Here is a 23641-nt window from a genome sequence, read left to right on the forward strand (position 1 = left end):
TTCTGGGGCTTAGTGCCTGGCGGGGGTCAGGAGGGAAGATGTCCGCCTTCTCCGCGGGAGGCCTGGCAGGTTACGCCGTGAGGGAGCAAGGGGCAAGGCCGGGCTTGAGAAGTGAGGCACAGCATGAGCGGGTGGGCGAGGGAAGCCAAGGTGGCATGTGGCCAGTTGACGGCTGTTAATTACTGCAGGAGAATGGGGAGCAGGTGGGAAAAGGGAATTGGACGGTCCCCTACAAAAAAACCCCAAACAAACCCACACCAAAAAAACAAACCAAACAAATACCCCTGAAGGTCATGCTGCTTGTGGCTAAATACTGAACTAGAGATACACAGAGTGAAGTACTTGGGGAAAGGGGTGCTCCTGAAGGCCAGAGGGTGGGTGCTGAGGGCATGGCAAGACAGGCAGCGAGTGCTCAGGAGAGACCTCGTGCAAACCAGGTCACTGGCTTCCCTGGAGGTCCCTACATCTTGCCTGACAAGTCCTCTTTGTTGACAGGCTCTTGTTTTGCTGTGTATTTTTGACATCACGATAATTACTCATTTATAGAGTTCCTTCCTTTCAGGAGATTCCAGAAGCGCCTTGTGTGTCGTGCAGGGGTCTGTCACTGCAGTGTCGTGACTGCGGCTGTTTAAAAGCACTGAACGATGCTGCTGATGAGCAGTGTGGGGTAGGGAATCATCATATCAGCTGCCTATAGCACACGTTTTCTCCCTTGTCATGAGAGCCTGACTACTCCGACTTATCCAGACTCCCTCAAAAACATGAAAAGTGTTGCTGACAGTGTTACCTTTCAGGCACAGCCGAGCTCTCTGCCTTGAATGTACGACTCGTGTTTGGGGAACTGAGAGACAGAGAAACAGCTGCCAAGAGGCTAAGGACCACCACCAACAGTGTCCCCTTCTGTTCCATCTGCTGGTGTGCCTCTGTGACCTGTCCTTTCTTAGAGCAGTGTGCACCAGCCTGCATATTCAAAATGCAATAAAAATGCAAACTGTACCCTTTCCATTACAAAACCCTCCACTGAACACACACTTTTGCCTTGAGGGAGAGGACAAGAGAATGAATCGTATGTGACAGATGTCAGTCACATCACTTAATGCCTCACTGGAAGGCAGTGGGATACTACTGCGATGTGGGCAATGTAAGAGGCAGAACAGAATAAACCCGAAAGAAGAATTGAGACAGAAAGATCAAACCAAGCCAAGCTGGAATGTCACTGGGGCACTGGAGCGCAGAGCCTCCGCACTGCAAAATGGTCCTGGGGTTGTGTAGTCACTGTGGATATTTTCTCTGTTAGCTGACTGAAATCAGGGAATGATTGTAGGTTTTCATTGAAATGAATGCACTTTGGGACAGTATTTTAAGAAAAACTCAAAAGGACCAGAAGAAGACAAAGCATCCCTACTATTCCAACTCTGTAAATCAGCACCCATAACACCAAGGTGTTGCTTCTTTCCTTTCTGTTCTGTCTCCCCAAATATATTTTTTTAAAGACTGGTGGTGATTTTGTGCTGCCCCTTCAGAGTCACTGAGAGAAATCCTTAGTGCTGTTCAGGGACTTACCTGTTGGAAATTTTCTCAGAGCCCACATATAGGGCACTCCTCATGAGTCCAGCCCGAGTGCCCATAAATGCCATCTCAACACCTGCCTCAGTCTCCCTGTGGAACAGAAACACACAAGCAGAAGCAAACAGTTCTCAGAAAAACTGCCATCTCCCTGCCCAAGGGTGAGGACCTTTCAAACTAGAAGCCACACCTGGAGGTGTGGTCCCAAGTTCCTTTGCTATATAACCCATTTACATCAGGAGTGACATTGGCTCCTACCTGTTAATGGCGACAAGTTGTTACTGGCTAACAATTGGCAGGCTAAGACTTGTACCTAGATTCACACCTTTGAAGTTTGCTCATTTGGTTCTCTTGTAAGTAGACCATAAGCTCCTCCTGCTAGCCCTGCTCCAAGCTGCCTTCATGAGGCTCAAGTGAGGGAGAGGAACTGCAGAGAGAGAATGGCCATCTCAGGCACACACAGGATGGGCAGGGTAGCAGCCTGACTTTGAAGCCATAGATTGATTCAGACTCGTCTTCCTGGAGGTATCAAGGGCACAGAGGGGACATCTACATGGTGGAGAGCTGGCTGCAGTGTGGTGGCCTTAAAGTAAGGGGGGTGTATTGGCATAGCCATTTAAAGATGTGCTGATAATTGGGTGTCCTAGCATGATTGCTGCTGGCTCAAGCTTTGTTAGTGGTAGGAGTACTGGTAACTGAAACGAGGACAGGAATTCCATGGCCACACATCTGTTTAAGTAGTATGTTGTCTGCTGAAAGTAGATCTGTGTGTCATGAAACTAGATACTACAAGCAACGGGTGCCTCACTGGAAATGATGAAGTAGAAAGTTGTTTACTGAAGCTAGCCTGTCCATTCCCTTCCTGAAGTTCAATGTGAAGGCGTCACCAACAGGGACAAGATGAAACTGCCTTTTCTTCACTGCTGATAAGGAGCAAATTCCTTGCCACCTGGGATGGAACTTCTGCTATAGTCATATGGGAAGTCAAGCCAAACTGCACTGCTGCTCTTCAAAGGGATAACTGATGCATGGGGAAATAACTCATAATAACTTTAAACCAAAATGGTCTCAGGTACCCAGAGATACCAAACTGTATCAACTAAAGAGGTTAATGCAGTGCATCTAAATTAGGTGCTGCAAAGAACTGGTGCTGAACTGGCTAGGTGCTTGCAGTGACACATCTGGATGCTGTCTTCCAATGATATTCAGGTAAACTCACCAAACTAAAGGCTCACCTGAGAAGGCCCAACCTGCTGGAGTCCACTCCTGAGAGACACTTTCTGAGTTATTTCTAAAGCTGTTGAGCTATTTCTATCAGCTTTTTGAGCTATTTCTAAAGTTTCTTAGATGCCGTAAAAGGATCTGTGGCTGTTTCAGGCACTGCGTAAGCCCATAGCATCTGGACGTGTGTCTTTGACAGTGTTTTACTCATATTAATTTCTCATACACGTACATGGACATATTGAGGGCTAGTGTTGTCCAGTAGGCCTCCATGGGTGCAGTGACAACTGCATCAAACAGCACCTCCTGGACCAACTCCTCATCACCTAAGAAGAAGAGAGAACAAGAATCAGGAGAGAAAGACATGTCCCTCCCTAGATGTCTTAGAGAGTTCCTTATTATGGAGCATCTGCCTGGCCCAGGGCAGTGAAGCAACATGGCACAAAAAGAGGCCTCCCCTTGCAGGGCTGAGAATAGGACCTACTGTCCTCAATGTCGGAGAACTCAAGAACAGTTTTATACTAAGATCATCAGACTGGTTCCCCTGCAAACTCAGTGGAAGGGGTTTGGGTTTGAAAGTGTTGGCAAGCGAGAGGCTTTCAAAGAAAGTTATTCATAATGTCTTCACTCTGACTGTCTCCTTGGTTGAACAGGCTGTCCACAACCATTGCCTCAATTCCCTGCTTTGACGTTTCTTCTAGGTGCCCTGTAGAAGGACACCAGACATCCCACTCCACTCAAGAAGCTTCTTCAAAGCCCCAGGTGACTTCTTTATGGCTTCTACTCTGTCCTTGTGTTCATTGGCTTCTCTGTTACCCTTCTGTCCTTCCTGTAAATCTCTTGTCCTGGTTCCCCCCAGATGCTCAAGCCAGTCTAGTCTACCAGTTTAGTCCAGCCTGGATTGGGACTGAGGGTTGTTTAGGAAGGTTAGAATATGCCATGTGCTAAATAGCATACTCTAAGATCCTCTTTATCTGACCTGCTTCATTTCTGCATTGCCCTGCCCGCATTCATTTCGTGCTGTGAGAATGTGATGGCTATCATATTGCAGATATGCCCCTTTCAGTGGTGTTCTAGATAGAGCCACCCCCCACCCCTTTTCAATGTTTCTGCCTCCACTTACTGGGTTGAAGACCCAGGCATCCCCTAAGCTTTTCTCCCAAGTTCTCCCAACTTTCTTTCTCCTTTCTTTGTCACAGCTGTCACAATCCATTTCTCCATCCTTGCTGTCATTCAGACCTCAAAAACAGAGCTCATCAGCAGATATTTTCCTCCCCAGGCACCAAATGTCTAGGATGTATCCAAATCCTATTTCTTTTCCCTCCACAGCACTTCCAAATCTGCATGTTTCTCACAGTCAGCTCTCCTGAAACTTTCCTCCTCCTCCCTGGCCTCTTCAACTCATACATCTCCTCTTTTTAGCCGCCTCCAAAGACAGCCAGGAGGGGTCTGCTCACACTATGCAAGAGAGGAGCAATTATTGGATTACATTTGGTTTTAGTTTTAAGAGATTCCCATCCAAAACATGCCAAAGGTTCGTGCCTCTCAGATGGAGTATTACATGCAAAAGCTTGTACATGGCACAACTAAGGGGGCTGAAGCTGTGGGGAGTGAGGTGGGCTGAAGGACATCCTAAAGCTAAATTGCTGTAGGGGGTTGCCATGCCCACCCCTGCCCCGCAGCAGAAGTCCCACTCCATAGTGGTGCTATATCAGCTGCTTGTGTGGCTACACCTCGCCTGGAGAATGGGACCTGGTGCAAGGGGAGAGCAGCAAGGGGAGCAGGAAAGATAATAATTCTGTAACAGTTTTTTCCCCCGAATCAGTTACCAGTTGTGTTTGGAAAACAAAATTAATAACCCTTGTTCTGAAAGAACCCGTCTGTTTAGATGGCACCATGCAGCCTTCGGAGGATGCTGGCTGGGGCCCTGAGGAGCAGAGTAGTCACAGCAGCTTTCTTGGCTCCTCCTGCCATCACCTGCTTTAGCCAGAGGGGGGTGATGACTGACCCCCTCTGGTCAGTCTGTCTTAAACATCGTGTGCAGTCCCCACCAAGCTCCATTCAAGCCTTTCACTTTTCAGTATTTCCTATGCTGAGACCTTCAATGCAGCTGAGTTATGCGACAGATTTGAAATGAAAAAAAAATCCTCTGACAGAGACAAGGAAGTGGACCCTCAGCTCATTTCCACTTGTGAATTAAGCTGGGCTTGAGTTCAGTCCTGCCTGTGTGAGGAGGTGGCACAGGAGCTCAGTCTGACACCAGTCAGTTTGTCACAGTCCCCTCTCCCCTGTGATGGGTACAGGGAAATCCCAGCAGCGCCTTTTCAGTGCCTGGGACTCACATTCCAGGTCAGGTTCCTCTCCGGTGAGGAAACGGATCACAGCCTCCAGCTGGCTGAGCTTCCGGTGGTCCGGATCAATGTCGGTGATGCAGTAAATCCTGGTGGGGAGGGGAGAAGAAACCCGCAAGGGCAAAGAGAAACCACAGTCAAGGAAATGCTCCTGGAAGATAGTAACTGCAAACAAAAATTCAGCAAAAAAGCTTGGGCTGTAAAGATTTTGCTGCTGTTGCATGCTGTGCCCACTCAAAATCTAACAATGTGGCTGTAAGTCAAACCCTACCAATAAACCGAACACCAATTAATCTGACTGCTGCGTTTAGCAGGGCTGCTGTTATGCTCTCTGGCATAAACTCACAATGCAACACAGCAGTCCCAAATCCTTCCAGCAGTTATCTGTATTACATGTTGTGTAAGGTGTGTAGCTATGTCTATATAAACAATAACAATGTGATGGAGAGACCTGAAAAGCAGAGAGTCATGTGCAATATGAGTAAGACCTCACTGGGAGCAGAAGAAGCAAGAGACAGAGAAACAAAATGTGAGATCAGGAATGATGGCAACAAAAGCTGCCCCAAAAGGACACAGCTGCAGGAGCCTCAGGATACAGTTTGGGGAGAAGCAGGAGAGTGTATTACTAATGCTCTGTATTACAAAAGAAACCAGTCTTCTAATCATGCTTCCAATTTTGACCACTTCATTGTCAGGACAAGGGAGAGGAAGGGGTTATAAGAGAGAATCACAACTCATAAAGGGGCTGAAAGGAGTGATTTATGAGAGAAGTCTAAGAGAAATGAATATGTAAAGTGTGGTAAACTGACACCGCGAGTTAGGAGTAGAAGAAGGAGAAGTCACTGCTTGTGTCTCTAATGCGCTGCCTGTGAAACTTGACAGTGTAATGAAAGGTGTGAAGGGCTGTGGGGCTTCTTGAATATAGTTATTTTGGCTTTGATACAGGCTTGGTTCATGTGCCTGAGTGTAACTGAATGCTGGGTTCATGAAAATCCCAAACCTCACAGCAATAAATGGAAAGTGCCATGCTTCACCCTGTTTCATATCCAAACCAAGCAAACCCATAAATTATGCTTGCTACTGAAACAGGGGTCATAAATCACATCCATGTTCACTAGAAATTAGGTCTAGGCTCAGTTCAGAAGAATGCCAACCAAAAATAAGCTAGGATTTAAAAAAGCATTTCAATCTCTCACCAAGCTTACAACAAAATTTTCTGACACGTCTGACATACTGTAGGTTTTGTAGCACAATTCTGAGCCAACGAGGAGGAACAAAATAAGTCTGAGCACAGAATACTGAAGATAAGTCTCAGGAGATGTTTCCTAGCAGAGGGATGTGCCAGGCTTTGGTGGGATCTCCCAAAGGAAGAGGTGAAACTGAATTGCCTAGAGACAGTCAGGTGTTTCCAGGTACAGCCCCTGAACAGCACTGCTTTTTCTCTAGGCCACTGAGGGTGGTGAACTGAAGCCAAATTGCTGAGAACTTTGCCAAAACCTTCTGACAAAGTCCTGTGTCCTTGACAGGATTTCCTCCGCTTACCATTCATTTGCTAAAGACAAGTCTGGCTGGAGCAGGTCGTGCAAACCTGAAACCAGATAATGCATAGAGTATTCAGTTAGGCAGCAGACAGACAGATACAGGCTGTGAAGAAGCAGCAAAGCAGTGAAGTTCAGAGTAGCTACCTTGTCCCTTAGGATAGCGTGGCTGTTCCAGATTAACCTACCTTCTTCCACTGACGTGTTCCCCAGCAGAATGTACTCCCCGTGTCCCCTGGACAGCACAACACCCAGGCTGCAGGCAGGAGGGAAAACAGGGCTTGTCAGCAAGGAGAGGTGTAATCCCTAAACATGACACTGTGTTCCCTGCAATTACAACCCTTAAAGACATTAACTCCCTCCACTGCTATTAAAGAAAAGAATATCATCAAAAGAGGATTAAGTGAGATCCAATTTCAGCACAAGAGGCTAAGGAACCTGTGTGTAGACCTATGAGGCATTTTTGCTGTCAATTTTTTGGCCAACATTGTAGGTTCAGGTCAACAATAACATTTCTCAAACCTGTGCCAGTTTCAAACCATTTCAGCTGGGGAAAAAAAGAAAAAAAATTTTTGCTTGATTTCTTCTGTGATGTTTTATAATTTTCAGTTTATAACAATGTTTTGTTTAGAGCCATACACCAGAACATAAAACATATTCAGTGGAACTGAAAATTGAAGATGTCTCATTTCTCTGAAATGAAACAACATGCTTCACCTAAGGTATAGGTTTTGGATTCTGAACTTCAGATAAATCATAATATTCCTTTTGAGTTGTCGTCAACCAATATTTTAATGGTTATAGGAACAAAGAAGCTGACTTCTTTTATTCACATTGCTCTACTCATGAGTTGTAGCCAGTTTTATGAAGAAAAGGGACCAATTTGCTGTCCCTGATGGCAGATTTCTGATACACCATATTGGTGTCATGTGAGTCCTTGCTCACCTGAAAGGTGTGCCACTGATGTCCGTGAAGAAATAATCATTGGTGAGAAAGAGAACTCGTTTCTGGAATAAAGAGCATGAAAAAGAAAGTGAGAGACCATCTGACAGACCAAGGCATAGTGGTGATGGGGACCTGGGATATAGGTTGCCAAGGCTAAGCAAAAGTAGTTGATCATTACTAACAATTCACACCCTGCTAGGGCTGGCTGGAGGCAGGGATGAATGTGCAGTATTCAGCATATTCAGCAATTTGTGACTTTCAGGATCCAGGGAGCCAGTCTGTCTTTCCATCTAGGGCTTCAGTTAAAACTTTTTTTGCTCTAGGGCTCCTGCACAGGCTGCAGGAAGGGGTGGGGTGAAGCTGCCCTCCCTCTTGCACCCTCCGAGCCAATGCGCTGGGGGCCCTGCTGCTCTTTTGCTGTACAGAACAACCTTGATGGCTTTGCACATCATCATCATCATCCTGAGCAGGAGGGGGGGCTCAGTGGAGCAGGTAGGAAGGAGAGATGGGATCGGAGGAGAGGCAGGATGGCAAATCTGTGTGGGTGGGCAGCTGGGGCCAAGTCTCCCCACTCCTGTGGGAAATGCTCAGATTCCTGACATTTGCTTTCATGCCAAACTGGGACAAAACATTAACATATTCCAATTTTGTTAGAAAACATCACTAAAGGAAACAATTTACATTTTCAAATTGAACAAAAGTGCTGTTTCAAGTCCAAGCTGTTTTGATTCACATGAAAATATTTTTTTCAGGTTGACATTTCAACTGAAGACATTTCAGACTATTGAAAGCTGCTTCAGAACTTCAGCTGTTTGCCAGACTGGCCTTTTCCTGTAGAAAAGTGTTGATTTCAATGGAAGTCTTTTCCAAAGGAGAAAAGTTTTTGGAAAATTTCTATCCAACCTTTATGCCAGTATATGAACCCTAATATGTTTAAAATCCCAGCCCCAGTCTGAAAACGAGGTGAGAGGATGTGTGTGGGAGACAGGGAGTGAACACAGAAAACTCAGTGTTCCCCAGGTAAAGTCGTGCCTGCTCTAACCTGCTCAAGCCGTGCAGCAGTGGAAGTGGAGCGAGGCATGAAGGGCGAGCCAGCACCAGCTCCACAGTGTGCCCCAGGTTTGTGCACACAGCGGATGGGCTGACGGGGATGGGGGTTATTGGTAGGTGAAGAGGTGGGAGACAGCTCAACCCCTTCCCTCCCTGCTCACTCCATGCATGGCAATTGTGTACTGTTGAGCAACAGGGTCCGAGTCTTTTGCTGAGATGAGATGTTCCAGGAGTGCCGTGATACCCTCAAGGGACATGGCATGGTGGTGTTCTGGTGACTGTGGGGAAGTTACAAGAGGTATTAAGCCTCCCTTTCCTTGCCAGTGTGATCTGATGGTGGAGGTGGGGAGGCATGGGAAGAAGGAGACCTGGGGGTGTAGGCCTTCCCCTGGAGTAAAGGATGATGCAGTAGAAAATGGCCTGGGGGCACCACTACTCTGAGACCCTTTCCTTCAGCAGGGTTTGTTCTGCTCATCTTTGCTCCCCTCACCTGCCCCTCTTCTGCACATGCAGCCACTCAGCACTGGTGCCTGTGAGGGAGGGAAAACCTCTGTTTGGGCAGGGAGAGGGGGTGGCTGGCCAGCTGGAGGTATCACCACTCATCCGTGGGAAGGGAGAGAAGCAGAGGCATCCTGGAGCCAACTGGCTCTGAGGAAGACCAGGCAGGACTTTGCCACATAGCAAGGCAGAAGACAAGAACATGGGCACGTTGGCACAGCAGTAGGATGGCTGACTACCACCTGTTGTCTGGGAACACATGTATTTCCAGTTTTGGTGTTGTCACTGTACTAGGCAGTCACTTCTGGCTAGTGCCATCATCAGTGGTTTGCCACAGCTCCTAACCATGTCCCCGCTCTTTTGCTTTCCGTCACAACCCTTTTGTACCCTAGCTGCAAGCAAAGGCATTTTTGCCATCAGGTCTCTCTAATAACCGCCCCTTGTCTTTGGATCTTACTTTTCCCTTCCTGAGATCAATCTGAGGAATCAACGTTTACGTGGCTGACAGAGTAATTTCTGTCCCCTTCACTCAGCCCTTCTCTCCACTGTCTGACTGCCTCATTCTCTTTGTTTCAAGGCTCTGTCAGCACTTTCTTTGTTTCAACTGCAGCTCTGCTTCATCAGCGAGCAGAGTACAAGTGGGAATTGCTAAGTTTCAGTTCTGGTCCCCGCTCTGTGTGTATTCTGATAATAGTAAAACTGTCACATACTCGGCTTCAGTCGCCTATTGTGCTTCATAAGGCTTGCAGAGTTGCAGAATAAAACAGGTAATATCTCTTACCAAGGCTACTTTTTGTTATCTTTGTTTCCCTGAGTAAGGGAGCAAAAAGATGTCCCTAAAATACTGAACTAAAAAAGATATCTTTGGATGACTCAGAAGAAATGTTACTAAGGGTGCACAGAGACAGAGAATGAGGTTAAGCTAGAGAAATAATCAATCTAGACTTACAAAGAATGGATCTTGCTGGAAAACCCTGATTGCTTTTCTGACAGAATAACAAAGATAATGGATGAAGGGAATAAAGGACATGCAATGTATTTGGGTTTATATAAAGCACTTGAAAGAGCTTCTCATGAAATTTTATTCTAAAGACTCAGTTAAAGTGGGCTTAAATAAGATGCGGAGTGAGAACCAGCTGCAGTACTGCAAACAAAAAGAAACAGAAAACAACAGGGCATCAAGGGAAAAAGATCTAACAAGAGGAACAGACCGACTCTATCTTGGGAGCCCTTATGTACAGTGATCTGTAAAATAGAATAAGACAGCATTTCTCTGCATACTGAAAAAAAATTCCAAAGAGCCCTAAAAATTAGAAGGACTGGGCAAATAGGACTGGAATTCACATGGAAAAATGGCAACTGGAAAAAATAGCATAGAAGCACGGAAACAACAGCAGCCATTCCGGCACAGCTGTGGGAAGGAGAAAAAATTGAAGGGACAGTGGAAAGGAGATTTGGGGCTCCCTCTTCAGAAATATCCTGTTGCAGAGAAGGGATGCTCTCTACAGAGCCACAGGGAGAGAGTACGCAAATAATTCAGCACCTGGTATTTGCATACCAGAAATGATACAAGAGACAAAGGGAACAAAAAAAACCTGCTTGGACTGAAAAGTGTGCAAGTATCTCAAATGCAGATGTTGGCAATGCCAAGGAGAGGAAGGGCAAAGCCATTGAACAGGTACCTGGTAGTTGCAAACACCAAAAATAGAGAAAGATAATTCAGTTACAAGATCGAGCGGTACAACCATTCAGAGGAAACGGAGGGGTGTCTTCATTAGGAAATGGCACCATTTCAGCTGTGGCTGTGAGCAGTTGGTTTATTGGAACTGGTGCTGACTGTGGCTTAGCATGGGAGCAGTTCAGCCAGCCTGATCGCTGAAAAAAATGCTCTCTATTAAAAAATGGGAAATTTTCCTGAAATATGAAAGCCTTCTGGGCAGTGTAACTTGCAGGACTCTGGAATACTTCCTAACAGGAAATCATAGAATCATAGAACAGCTTGCGTTGGAAGGGACCTTTAAAAGTCATCTAGTCCAACCCCCCTGCAGTGAGCAGGGACATCTTCAACTAGACCAGGTTGCTCAGAGCCCCGTCCAGCCTGACCTGGAATGTTTCCAGGGATGGGGCATCTACCACCTCTCTGGGCAACCTGTGCCAGTGTTTCACCACCCTCATTGTGAAAAATTTCTTCCGTATATCTAGTCGAAACCTACCTTCTTTTAGTTTAAAACCATTACGCCTTGTCCTATTGCTACATGCCCTGCTAAAAAGTCTGTCCCCATCTTTCTTATAGGCCCCCTTTAAGTACTGGAAGGCTGCAATAAGGTCTCCCAGGAGCCTTCTCTTCTCCAGGCTGAACAACCCCAACTCTCTCGGCCTGTCCTCATAGGAGAGGTGTTCCATCCCTCTGATCATTTTTGTGGCCCTCCTCTGGACCCTCTCCAACAGGTCCATGATGAAAGCCAAAATCTTTAGAAGAGTTAAATAAACCTGAATGAAAAAGTACCAGTGAACGTAAATGTACAAGATGATTTTGCACTGATTCCAAGGGAAGATGTATAACCCTACATTAGACGTGGTAGGGAACATTCAAAAGTCTCCATTTCACTAGGACTTTTCATAAAATGTCTGTAAATATTTGTATAGAAATTTAATCCTGGACTTGGATAAAGGAAATCAGATTCTGACAGCAAGGGACAGTTTTCGTGAGTGTTTTTGGGTAGGGGAAGGGAATTGCAAAATAGTCTCCAAACCTCTTTCTGTCTAGGTCAGACCAGCATAGTCTCCCACATTCTAAACTCTTGAAGATCTCCATTTCACAGCCCTATAAACAAGGAACAACATGCCTTTTGGCTTTGCCTGGACAAAGTAGGGAGCTGTGAGGCACTTCCAATACCTTTGTGAGAGCAGAATGTCAGTAGGTATAAAGAGCACTCCTAACCATGCTCTATTTTATGTCTTTAGCACATGTGTTATATATGTGGTGAAACAATAAAATCCTCACACTCAGAAATGTTGAACCTTAAAACCACATCCTTCTTGGTTCTTCAGCATCTATTTCCCATCCCCTCTCTCGTTTGACCTGAACAGAAGGATAACTTCTTACCCCTTTATCCACAGGGACCTTCACATCCATAGAGAGGTAGCCCGTTTCCCCATTGATCATGGCAGTTCTCAGCTGCAGAGGTGAACAAGATTAGTATTAGTGTCTCCAGGCAGGGCAGGACAGGAATTAATAGAGCCACTTGTCATTCACATACAGGGGCTGGCAGAAAAGAGTGACTGTAGGGTTTTTATCCACCCCACAGCTCTTTCTTGCTTCTTTTAAACTGAAAACCTGTTCTCAGTGGTCAGGATCCTTGTTCAATCAGGCTGATAAGTGACACAGAATAATAACAGCTTATGCTGAAAGCTTGTTGATGTGTCTTTTTAGTGAAAGGAAAGGACCTGGAAGCTATGAAATTGCCAGTCCAAGTTTCAGGCTTCACCATTAGGCAGCTAGAAAGTCATTAGCATGGTGCTTTGAGAGCCTGGAAGAGGAGACACCTGAGAAACCCACTAACTCCCCCAGATCGATTCCAAAGCTCTTGGATGTTTTTTAAACCGATTTATAAATTATAGGCTGTATTCAGCACCACTTCTGAGGTGCAGCAAAGCAGCTGTTTAACACAGCAAAGCAAGACTACGATAGCAGGGTAGGCAGCGAGGAGACCACTTTATTTAATACAGGTTCCAAAGGCAAAATGTAATTTTCACAGTCACTCCCAGCCACTTGCAAGAAAGAGCCAGGGAATTTTTCCACAACTGCGGAGGCTTTGACTTTATGTCCAGCCTGCTGGAGCATATCAGCCTATTGCTTCAGCCTGGATAGAAAAAAAGGTGGGAAGTAACGGATTCATTCACACAAATTGGTTCCTTACTTCCAGAGACAGGCCTCCATTCAAGTGCTGGCCAGTCTCAGCTGCTTTTGCTTTACAGGGCCACAGTTCTGTTTAATGTGGGTTATTTACAGAGCTAGAATATAAAGCTTGTGTTTCTCAAGGCCCACATCTCAGAAATCAAAACACTGACAGGTACTATTACTCCTTTTTGGCTAAGAGCATTTGACCTCCTGCCAGAGCCACGGCATACTCTCTGTTCTGGTCTGACAGCCTGCAGCATTTTCTATGGGCTCTGGGTTTAGTTCAGATATTGTTGCTTCATCCATATCTTCTTGAATATCAGGTATCTCTCGTTGCCCCATAAGGCAGCGAAGGGAATCAGTGGATATCAGATCTCCTTGGATCTCCTCAGCTCCAGCTAGTCTGCAGGCAGACTGCTTGTCCTGTGCCCAGCCCACGGGTGACAGTGGCTGTGGGCTGGTGCCGCAATCCAGGTTTGCTCCTTCTTCCTCAATAGCTTTTCCTGCATTAAGAAGTCAGGTACGGTCCTGGTGACTCAATCCTTTTTAGGCAGGACACTTCTGGCAACAGCTGGCCTCCACTTTGAAAAACGTGTAGCAGAGTTTGGACGGAGGGGTTGTCTGGTGCGTGCTGAAGCACTCGTTCCTGACAACCCAAACAGCAAACTCTCCTGCTGCAGGGCAACGAGTCTGTGCTGTCCCCATCACCGGCAGCAAGTGCTGCCGACTCCTTTTCCCTGTCTGCTTCTGTAGTTTCAAACCAACACAGACATACAATTTACCTGAGGGGTCTCACAACATCTAGGTGTTTTGCCATTTGGTTTCAACATCCTTGCAGGTGAGGTTCTTCTCCAGTGATTCTGTCAACGCTGAAGAGAATCTGTTTGGGTGACAGCTCCTAGACTGCTGGGAAGGATCCCTCAACCCTTCCCTTTTCCCCTCATGCTGAGAATATCCCCGTGTTGCAAGCCCAAACTTCCTTGCTGCCCAGCTGCAGAGAGTACTATTGGTATTTTCCAGACAGTGCCATCTTCCCTCCCCTGGATTTCTTTTTAGCAGCTGGCTGTATTACACATCGTTAGCACTTGGGCATATTTTTCCAGTCTGAGTTTGCTGCTTATCGGTGTTGCTGAGATTATACTGCAACTGATGTTGAGTCTGTCATTGATCTAATACTGTAGCTGCAAATCTGAGTGTTGAAATGTTGGCAGCTTTCTGCTGCAGTGGATGTATCTTGAGAGTCTCTAGACTTGCTGAAGTCACGCTGCAGATACCGTTCACGTCACTGAATGTCTCTGTACCCTCAGTGACTCCAGCCTTTCTTTCTTCTGGAAGATGCAGTACAGGAACACAAAGTGGCTTTGTTTTTCATGTCTCTTTTGACATTTTCTTTTCCACTGGGTAGTTTTACTCTGCCTACGGACAGAAACTGTACACTTTGCATCATATTTGCATCCAAGTATCAATGTTATTTGGTCAGACAGGAACCTGCTAGCCAAATAAATATGACAGCAAAGCAAAGACCTCTCATTTCCTGGATTTTTATTTTTTTGTAAAATAGCAAGCTAGGTAGAGAGGAACAGTGACTCCGGAGAGAGAGAAAACTACAATGGGAGCAGAGCTCCTAAAAGACATCACTGAACGCACACAAAGCCATTGGCAACCTGCATCTTGGGGGTTCCACTGCATGTAAAGCTTCTTACTTTTGTCTTGCTTTCCGTGGTTCACACCCAGTCCCATCGTGTTTTCTTTCAAATTTGACACTCTTCCACTTCCCTGGTTCCTTTAGCGTGGCCCTTTGTACTTGGCCTGCACTAGTGACAGTAGCTACTTTGATCCTCTTGCTGGGTAGTGTGTTTGTCCTGCCTGTTTAAGTGGGTATCTATACCATCAGATCCGTTTATCTCAGCAGGCTCCCCTGTAATCCAGAAGCATGTGTCCCACAGCTAATTCTATCTTACTCCAAATTCAGTTCTTATCTTAGCAACTTAAGTATCTATTCTCTCCTAATTCTTCTGAGTAAAAGAAAACCAGCCACAGAGGAACCTTTCTACCTTCTCATTATACCTGCGTTCCTAGTTGTGCAACGTGGCAATGTGCAGCTCTTTGTTAAGGTGTGTGCTGTTTCTTGTTTATCACTTTAATTAATATTGCTCAAAAGACAGTCGAAAAGGCATATTCTAATCTTTTCCCTCTGGTCAGCTACTGTTTTCAGTGCCTTCACACCTGTGCAATAAGTTAGTTTCTGGAAATTCATTTTTCTCAAGCATCTAAGTCCCTTATCCTCTTTGTTTATTATTAATAGTGACTGCAAGCTTTAATCTCTTTTTGAATGCTCTTTTTTCCTTGTTGCAGATCTCATTAGGTGAGTGGCTTGAGCTATATCTCACATACTATATGTATGGGTAACACCATGGGACACTGCCATGCATTTGGACCATGTACACGGAGACTGGCTCCCTGGAGCACCCTCCAAAGTGCTTCCTTCCTCCTGCCAGTGCTTTCCCTCCCTGTTCCCTGAGAAGGAAAACTCATACTTGGAAAGAAGACAAGCACTTTGTATGGAATCATCATCCTTGTCCCCTCATAGACCACCAGCCTCTCTTAGTCAGGACCAGTCTGTCCCAGGAAAAAACAGGAGTGCTGGCTGCTCCCCTGCCCCTTCCATACAGGCACACAAAGTAATAGAAGGAAGCAGCTACAAAAAAGGTTTAAATTTGCTTTCTGATACTCACTATTTCATCTTGGTCTTCCCATTCCACTTCTGAGAGATCTACGCTGTTGTAGTTTGGCTTAGGTTTCAGTTTCTTTCCTTCTTTGTACTGGCATTTATTAAAAAAACCAAACAAAAACCCCATAAGTAAGTGGCTAGATAACTTCCTAAACTAACCATTTAGGAAATTATATCTAATTTGAAAAATAGGGGTGTCTCATTTATCCTCTGACTGGGAAGGCAGCTTTTGGGTGCAAGTGCCTTCTCGGTCCCATATCATGTATATGTTTATGCAGGTAATGTGGGGCTAGGATAGTTCAAGTGGGAGAGGCTGTTCCAGGAGCAAGGGACAAGCAGGAACACAGATAAATTTACAGGTAAAGGCTACAGCCTCCTTTGTGAATATTCTTCCACATGGATCTGTACAATATGCTTGCCTCCAGGAAATCTGTTTTTTCCCACAGCTAAGAGTGTAATCCCATTAACACTATAATACCAGCAGGAGATCTTTTCTGATTGAAGTTAGGCTTTGGCTCCACTGACAGAAAGGTAGACTTTTCACCTCGGGCTAACTGATACAAGAGAGCTATTTCCCTGTAACCTTCTGGGTGAAGGAAAAGGTGTGAAGCAGACTGAGAGGCCAATTTCAGGTGGAGGATAAAGCAGTGCCCTTGCCTAGGTTTGCCTTGCCCCATCCTGGAAACACGATGTGTCCCTTCACATAGTGAAGCTACCCGTGCCTGCGTTCTCCCTGTGCAAAGCTGCCTTTCCGAAGGCTGTTGGCGTGAAGCCCTGTGGTGGCACTTTCTCCTGCCGGTAACTGCACCAAGGCTTATAGCTGTGTGCAGGTAGGTTTGTGCCGGCAGGCATGCGTATGAAATGTAAAGTCATTGCGTGCCTGGGTGTCTGGGTGACAAGGCCAGCTGTGTGTTTGTAGAGAGATGTGTGGTCTGGAGCTCCAGGTGGCTCCACAAGGGAGAAGCGTTTTCCTTGTGTCCACTCCTTCAAGTCCCAGAAGGTCTTTGCAGCCTACTGGTCTCTACACCATCTCTGACTTACCAAGTTACTAAGATTTGTGGTACTGGACCCTGCTAGCCTCATATTCCCAAAACGTCCAACACTACAGCTGCTGGGTAGCTATTACTGGGGTGTTACTCACGCTGAATCTTCTTGTAGGAGATGTGCCTGAGCGAGGGGAATTGTTTCTTCAGCCCAGCAGTGAAACCATGCATGGATGCAGATACATGTGCACCCACAGCACAGAAAGCGCACACAAATATCAGCCCTCATGTGCACTCGTATGGAGAACAGGCAGGCAGGGAACCTTACGCTTCATATGCGTGTGTGTACATATATACATCTATGCATGTGGAATTGATTTCTCTGGCCCTCGTGCTCTTGAGTGCCTATATATCAGATTGGTAGCCTTCACAGCTTAATAAAATATGAGAAATCAGGAGTATCCCTGAAAGGCACTGCTTTCCAAGTAAGCAAAGGTTCTCAAATTCAGAGCTATACATACCAAAGGACGGAGGTCTGGGTGTGAAAGGATGTAACCGTTGTTGGTGTTCAGAAAGGCGTATCCATGGACACCGAGCTGGAGAAAGAGGCATTAGAATAATTAGTGCTCTTCAGCTAGAAACACTGGTGTGTAATGGGTGCCGCTGATACCCTGGCACCACCAATATTCGGAAATATATTCCTTTTAAAGGTATTGACCAGCAGAAAATAGGGTCCATCCCAAACCATTTATTTCCAGAACTCTGGCTGCTCTGTCCAAGCTGGCTGCCTGTTCTTGGATGCACAGAAGGATGGGCAGGTAGTTGGGCTTTGTACACATTCAGACAAAGATGCTCTCCTAGAGTCTGATTGTCCTCGTGGACAATTACCACCCAGAGGCAGAATAAGCTCTCCACAGCAGGCAGAGCAGCGCTGCACATAAAATGGGCAACAACGAGGAATGTCATAAACAGTACAGAAACAGCGGTGACAGGTCTGTATGCCCATCACCACCTATGCACAGCAGTGAATGAACAGGTGAGTATGAATCACACAGATGGCTTCTCTGGAGACCTGGTTGGTCTTCAGAGGAGCTCTGTGTTACGTTTCAGTGTTGGCAAGACCAGACCTAGCTTAGGCCAGTTGTACAAGCCTGTAGTCTTAAAAGGCTTTTTAAGGAATAGCATAATCTAACAAGAGCAGACACTGGCTAACCTGATCTGCAAAAGATTTCTGAGAGCGCAATTACTCAGATCAAACCCATATATAAGACAAATTCCAGCTAAACATGGAGTTACTAAACACCCGCTGGTAGCCTGCGCTTGCCAAAACAAAAGGTGTCTCAAGGAAAACAAGAATGGCTAAGATTTCTGTCTTAAAAAAAATTGTTGCAACTTTATATTCCTGTAGAGGCACTCCTGGAGGGATAACAATAGGGAAGTGAGGAGATAAGTAATTTACAATCCGTCTGTGCTTTTTGGAGGGAATGAATCCTGTATTTCACACATCCCAGATCAAAACTTTGGACTCTCTATGTGAAACAGTTTTTTGCAAAGCACACTGAGCTCATCTTAGCGTGGCAAGAATGAATCCAAGACATTGGATCAGGACTACAGCAAACTTTCTTGTTGGCCTATTAAAGCTGAAATTTCCCAGCCCAGTAAGTGCAATCATAAAGGTATGAGCTCTCAAGGGCTGTAACTCTGGAACTGGTCCTTTGTAACCTGCATGCCAGGGGATTCAAGTTGAGGATCCTAGCTTTCCAGATGATCTGGAGTTGGAAGAGGTTCTGGGAAGTTGTGTCCTGCCTCTGATGTAAAGAAATCCTTCAAATAATTTTCCCTCCTTCCCTAGCACTGCTTGGAGGAAAGACTTGTGTCCCTCTTTGGCCCGAAGAAAGGTTATTGTGACACATGGCCTTTGAAGATGAGATGGTATTAGTCTTATAGAGGAAATAAATGTCTATAAAAAGTTGAAGCTCCTAGACAAGGTTCACCCAGACCCAAAACAGCTAGCTTCTGCATGCTGAGTGCATGCACCCTGACACTCATAGTTCCTGGGTTGCCTGGAGGATCGTTTCCTACAGCTGCATGTGAATGGTCTGCCCTGCATCCATATCTGGAAGCACCACACAAATTCATAACTTCTGACAGCACTTTCAGTCCTGTGAGTCTTCAGCAATCAGATTTTGGACAACTGCCTAACTGGTAGTAGTTGTCTGAGAGTTATTTTAGAGAAACGGAAAACTTGAAATAATGGCTCAAGTTGCCTGATTTTGTGGTGATCCTCAGATGTCCTTGCTGTCTCCTGGTGTGCAGACTGATTGAACAAAAGGTCACTGCACAGAATTTACAGCAGAAACTGATCAGTGCATCTCTGAGGTGTTTTCCTATGGATGAACGCATTTTTTTTTTTTTAAATATATTAAACACAGAGCTAAAGGAAAGTTGTTGGACTAACAATTCTGGAGAGAAAAGACTCTATCTAGGTACAGCACAAGTCAGTGAGAGCCAACTTCCTGTACACTGTCCTGCTAAGAGACCTTCATGCTGATCTGGAGAAAGGAACGTCTAGTCATCACAGAAAAGTTGGCTCTCCATAGTCCATTCAGTCCTCAGTTTTTCTGCTGAGAATATTGACAGGGAAACTAGTTTAATTTTTTTGCCAGCTGGCATGGCAGCTTTTGTCCGCTGGGAACTGGATATAAAACTTTAATTCTTCTGAGATAGGCTGTCAGATCCATATAATCTCTGAGGGATCTAGGCTGGTGACCATAAAGATGCAAAGGCTCCATGACCTGTTGCCAATCTACTGGATCATCCAGTCCTTGTCTTACTGAAGCAGCCTAAGAGCTTCTAGTAGTGAATGATTTCCCATGTGCTGTATAGAAACCACACATCACCGCATCCAACATCTCTTGCTTTATGCTCATAGTTCTTCCTACAGGCAGAAGAATCATTTTTCAGTCATGCCCATGGAAGAACAACTAGTGACTTTGCTGTGCAAAATAACAAATTGCATTATCTCAGTCTTACCTTATACCGTGGAGCAAGTTTTAGCAACTCCCTCAGTGGTACATCAGAGCCCACCACACCCAGGAGAATGCCATGAGAGCGCTTAAAAAGAAAGGAAAATAAATTTTTAGAGGCAAAACCTGGGTACCTTTCTACCTGAATACACATTATTGCCTTCCTACTAGTCTCTCATGTATCCTCTCTAGGCTTGTGTGATTATGTTAATTCAAACCAACTACCTCAAACATACCTCAAACATACCTCAAGAAGTCTAAAGGGGTTGCTCTAGTGTTTATGGAGGGGAGTATTTCTACCCAATACTAGTCAGCATTTTTATTATGATTCAAAGGTAACAAAATCACTGAAAACAAGTTCTGAGGGCAAAACCCTGCATTCATTATGTGTAAATAACAGTAAAGGCAAGGCAATCATGCAAAACAACATAGATCAATTGATAACTTGGGCCAACTAAACCAAACACCAAATACAAAATTGTTAACCTAAGAAAAAGGAATGCAGGAAATCCCCACCAGATGGGGAACTGGTTGTTTAATAAACATCTGGTGAGCATGGGGGAAAAATGACACACAGGCTCCCACTTCAGTGCTGTGCTAATACAGGTGCCAGCCTCAGGTGGAGAAGGCAGACAATTGTTCATAGGACCTAGATGAAGCTTATGTCTTGTACAGCAATGGTGAGGTACCATCTGCCATTTAAAAAGGGTGATGAGAAACTAGAAATGGTAAGGAAAAGAGTGTCTAAAGGGTTTCAAAACTTGGAGGAAATGCCCTTATGAAAGACACCTAAATTGTTCAACCTTTTCCTCTTATCAAACGATAGATGTGTTTGACTTTATGGCAGTGTAGAAGATGCTTCCCAGGAGAAGATACCGAAGAGTACAGGCTTTTTAATCTGGCAGAGAAAGTCATTATGACAGGAAGGTGAGGCCAAACAAATTGAAAGTGGAATTTAGACACCAGTTTTTAACAGAGAGTGAGAAACCACAATGGAGAGCTCAGGGCTGGATGCCTTTCTTCAATGACACTTTTGCCAAATACAGGTTATTGGGCTCATGAAGGACTGTCTATATGAAATGTTAATGTCTGCCATAAAATGCACAGACTAGACAAGGTAACGATCTCTTCCAGCCTGAAACTTTATGGATCTTGGAATTAGGCTCAGTTTGAAAATAGGAGGGATAAACCAGGGAGAAGTGTCATATTTAAGGGGTGTTTTGAAGAAATAGCATTCAGAGGAAATGACAGACTACCATTTTGACAGATAAATTATCCACCACACATCCTGTCAAAGGTCTACTGCAGTCCCTCATATAGCTGGCTTTTCTTTCAGAGACCCATGGGCTCTAAAACCCCGCAAAGGTCCGCTGCATCCTTTCACCTCTACTGGCTGGAAGGAGAGTGAAGCCCGCGTTGTACTCACCGTCTCGTTCTTTTTGCTGAAGACTGGCATAGCCACTGTTGTCATGAGCAACAGACTTTGAGCCTGAGATGCAAAGAGCTGCCACAGAACGACGAGCCGCGTGTTAGCGAATGCAATACCGCAGATAACCCGAACGAAAGGCATTGGAATTCCCAGGGACCCCAGATGTTGATTACAATTAGTCACCTCCTTGCCTCCCACACCCCTCTAAAAACAGATGGCAGCACTTTTCAATACTCTGTATCCAAGAGGATTGTGGGATGGGTGCTGGCTCGTGTGGGGTGATGAGGGTGGGATGAAAGCCAGTGAAATGTGTTGAAACAGGAGAAATTAAAGAGCTGTTTTGATGAAGAGACAGGAACCTGTAGAAGTGGTGGCACAATTTATACCCACCACGCATTGGGAGTGTAGACATGAGCACTTATGCAACAAGTGTAAAAACCATCAACACAAGGAGCATGGAATAGGGAAAAGCAACACAAATATGAGCAAAATCACAAACAAGTTATCATCTATATTGCAAACACATGAATACCCTGAATGAGAAACACAACAGGGAAATATTTAAAAGGCACAAATACACACAGAGTCTTCTTATATATACTTGTTACTCAAGCATCTAAGCTTAGGAAAAACAGAGACAAAATCATGATCCAAACAGATACAACACAGTGAGCTAGCTCTACAGGGGATACAGGACATGCACATGTAATGGGGTAACAGATGCTCCCAGTACTGCAGAAAACAGATGCTCTAAAAACACACACGAAATGAGGTAAAACAGGCAAGACACATGCAAAGGAGTCTCCCAAACATGCCTAGCCAGCAAAAGGATGTAATCTCGTGATGCCAGTAGCATCTCCCTTTCATCTCTCATTTGGTCAAGTAAGTAGCAAGGCAAGAAATGACCTCCTGTCTCCATTACTGTACATGCTGGGGGCCATACAGGAGCCAGTCAATAACCTATACAGTCTCTTGATGGACAGTTGAGCCTGGTATCTTGAGTTACTGGTCTGGACGATTCTTTGTAGAAACTTCCCATTCACAGCAGCACTCACACTAACACACAGCAAGTAAACTTCTCTGGCACTTACTGGGCATATGGAAAAAGAGATCCGGTGAACTAAGCTACCACACAACACAGACACCACTACCCACTCTGAACCAACAGCACAGCACAGCTTTCCAGTACATCCAGCACTTCCTCTCCTCTTCTTGCCAATGTAAGAGGGCTCCTTCAGTGCTGCAGCCCGCACCTCCCTCCAGATGTACAGGCCAGCTGTGGCTGTGAGCGCTGGCACTGACACACCAATTGGCACAAGGGAAACAGCACGCTCACAAAACACAGGGGTGCAGTTACCTCCTCAGACTGTGGCAGCTAGTGAGAGACACGGATGAACAGATGAATGAATACATGAATGGAGGAATGAACCGAAGATGGGTAAGGTTGGGGCAAAGAAAGACAACGGCAAACCAAGCCAAGAGGCAAGAAAAGAGATACAGCAAAAAAAGTGCAGCAAACAAATCCCTGTGGCTGCCTTGGGAAGTGTGACTCCATGCAGCAGTGCCAGGGGTGGCATGCCTGCTAATAGAATAAACTTGCCGGGTAGTTAGTAGCTTTTCTGGAGGTTTTGCGTAGCACACTCAAGTACCGTGCTCTCACTTGGCACAGCTCCTGCAGCAGAAGACATCCCCATGTCACCCTCACAGAACTAGTGTGCCATGGCTGCAGCCTCAGTGCTCAGCCACAGCACAGAGGTGGCAGAGAGTCCCTTCCCACACGAGTCTCCTGAGTATAACATCTATGCACCATGATGGTGCAAGCCTGGCTGCCTTGGAGGTATTTCTTGGGGTTTGTGTGGTCTTGACTCTGAGCACCGCCATGTGTGACCTGGACTTCCACATTCCCTGCTACAAAGCTAAGCTCAGTACCCCTAGTTTTGCTGCAACTCAGAGAGTTCAGGTTTCCCACCATGGATCTTAAACCCAAAAACTGTGGGTTCTCCCCAGGGTTGTGGCAGACACCCTAAAGCTGCTGCTGGCCAGACCAGAGCCAATAACTTCAGTTCCACAGTGGGACTGTGTATGGAAACACTCTCAACGCTTCTAGAAGATTTTTCCCCTCAGATAGTATAAACAGTCCCGAGACCTCGTGTTAGAGAGGGAAATCTGACCTCTGGTCAGCTCTAGCTGTCACAGTTATGCAGACATTTCTCTGGAGTGAAGAGTCCAGTGTAGGAAAAAAACTTTATCTCCCTGAAAACACAGAGAGCCCCAAAAGAACAACTGTAACTTCCTCTTTCTGAAATGTAAAAAGGGATGGAGATGGAGACTGAGGAATGTGTTCTATTTGGGGAAGTGCAGGGGAAGGCTCCTTCAGTAGTGGTCTACTCCTTTCTCTTTCC

At 45.5% G+C, this 23641-nt stretch overlaps 1 protein-coding gene across 1 annotated transcript in view; it reads right to left on the bottom strand.

Moving 5' to 3' along the window:
• Positions 1 to 1559: 1559 nt before the first annotated feature.
• Positions 1560 to 23641, bottom strand: part of LOC104618422 (voltage-dependent calcium channel subunit alpha-2/delta-4-like) — a gene marked incomplete at its 5' end in the record, with an annotated part of 45660 nt that continues 23578 nt past the window's right edge. Inside the window, 12 exons of the mRNA XM_010284005.1 lie at positions 1560 to 1659; positions 3020 to 3113; positions 5130 to 5227; positions 6681 to 6726; positions 6865 to 6932; positions 7622 to 7683; positions 12276 to 12347; positions 15806 to 15892; positions 17306 to 17380; positions 19818 to 19898; positions 21237 to 21314; positions 22597 to 22614. Coding sequence (XP_010282307.1) covers positions 1560 to 1659; positions 3020 to 3113; positions 5130 to 5227; positions 6681 to 6726; positions 6865 to 6932; positions 7622 to 7683; positions 12276 to 12347; positions 15806 to 15892; positions 17306 to 17380; positions 19818 to 19898; positions 21237 to 21314; positions 22597 to 22614 — 879 coding nt within the window. The remainder of the gene's footprint in view (positions 1660 to 3019; positions 3114 to 5129; positions 5228 to 6680; positions 6727 to 6864; positions 6933 to 7621; positions 7684 to 12275; positions 12348 to 15805; positions 15893 to 17305; positions 17381 to 19817; positions 19899 to 21236; positions 21315 to 22596; positions 22615 to 23641) is intronic.

The sequence above is a fragment of the Phaethon lepturus genome, unplaced genomic scaffold (genome assembly GCF_000687285.1).
Source record: "Phaethon lepturus isolate BGI_N335 unplaced genomic scaffold, ASM68728v1 scaffold7493, whole genome shotgun sequence".
Classification (NCBI taxonomy): domain Eukaryota; kingdom Metazoa; phylum Chordata; class Aves; order Phaethontiformes; family Phaethontidae; genus Phaethon; species Phaethon lepturus.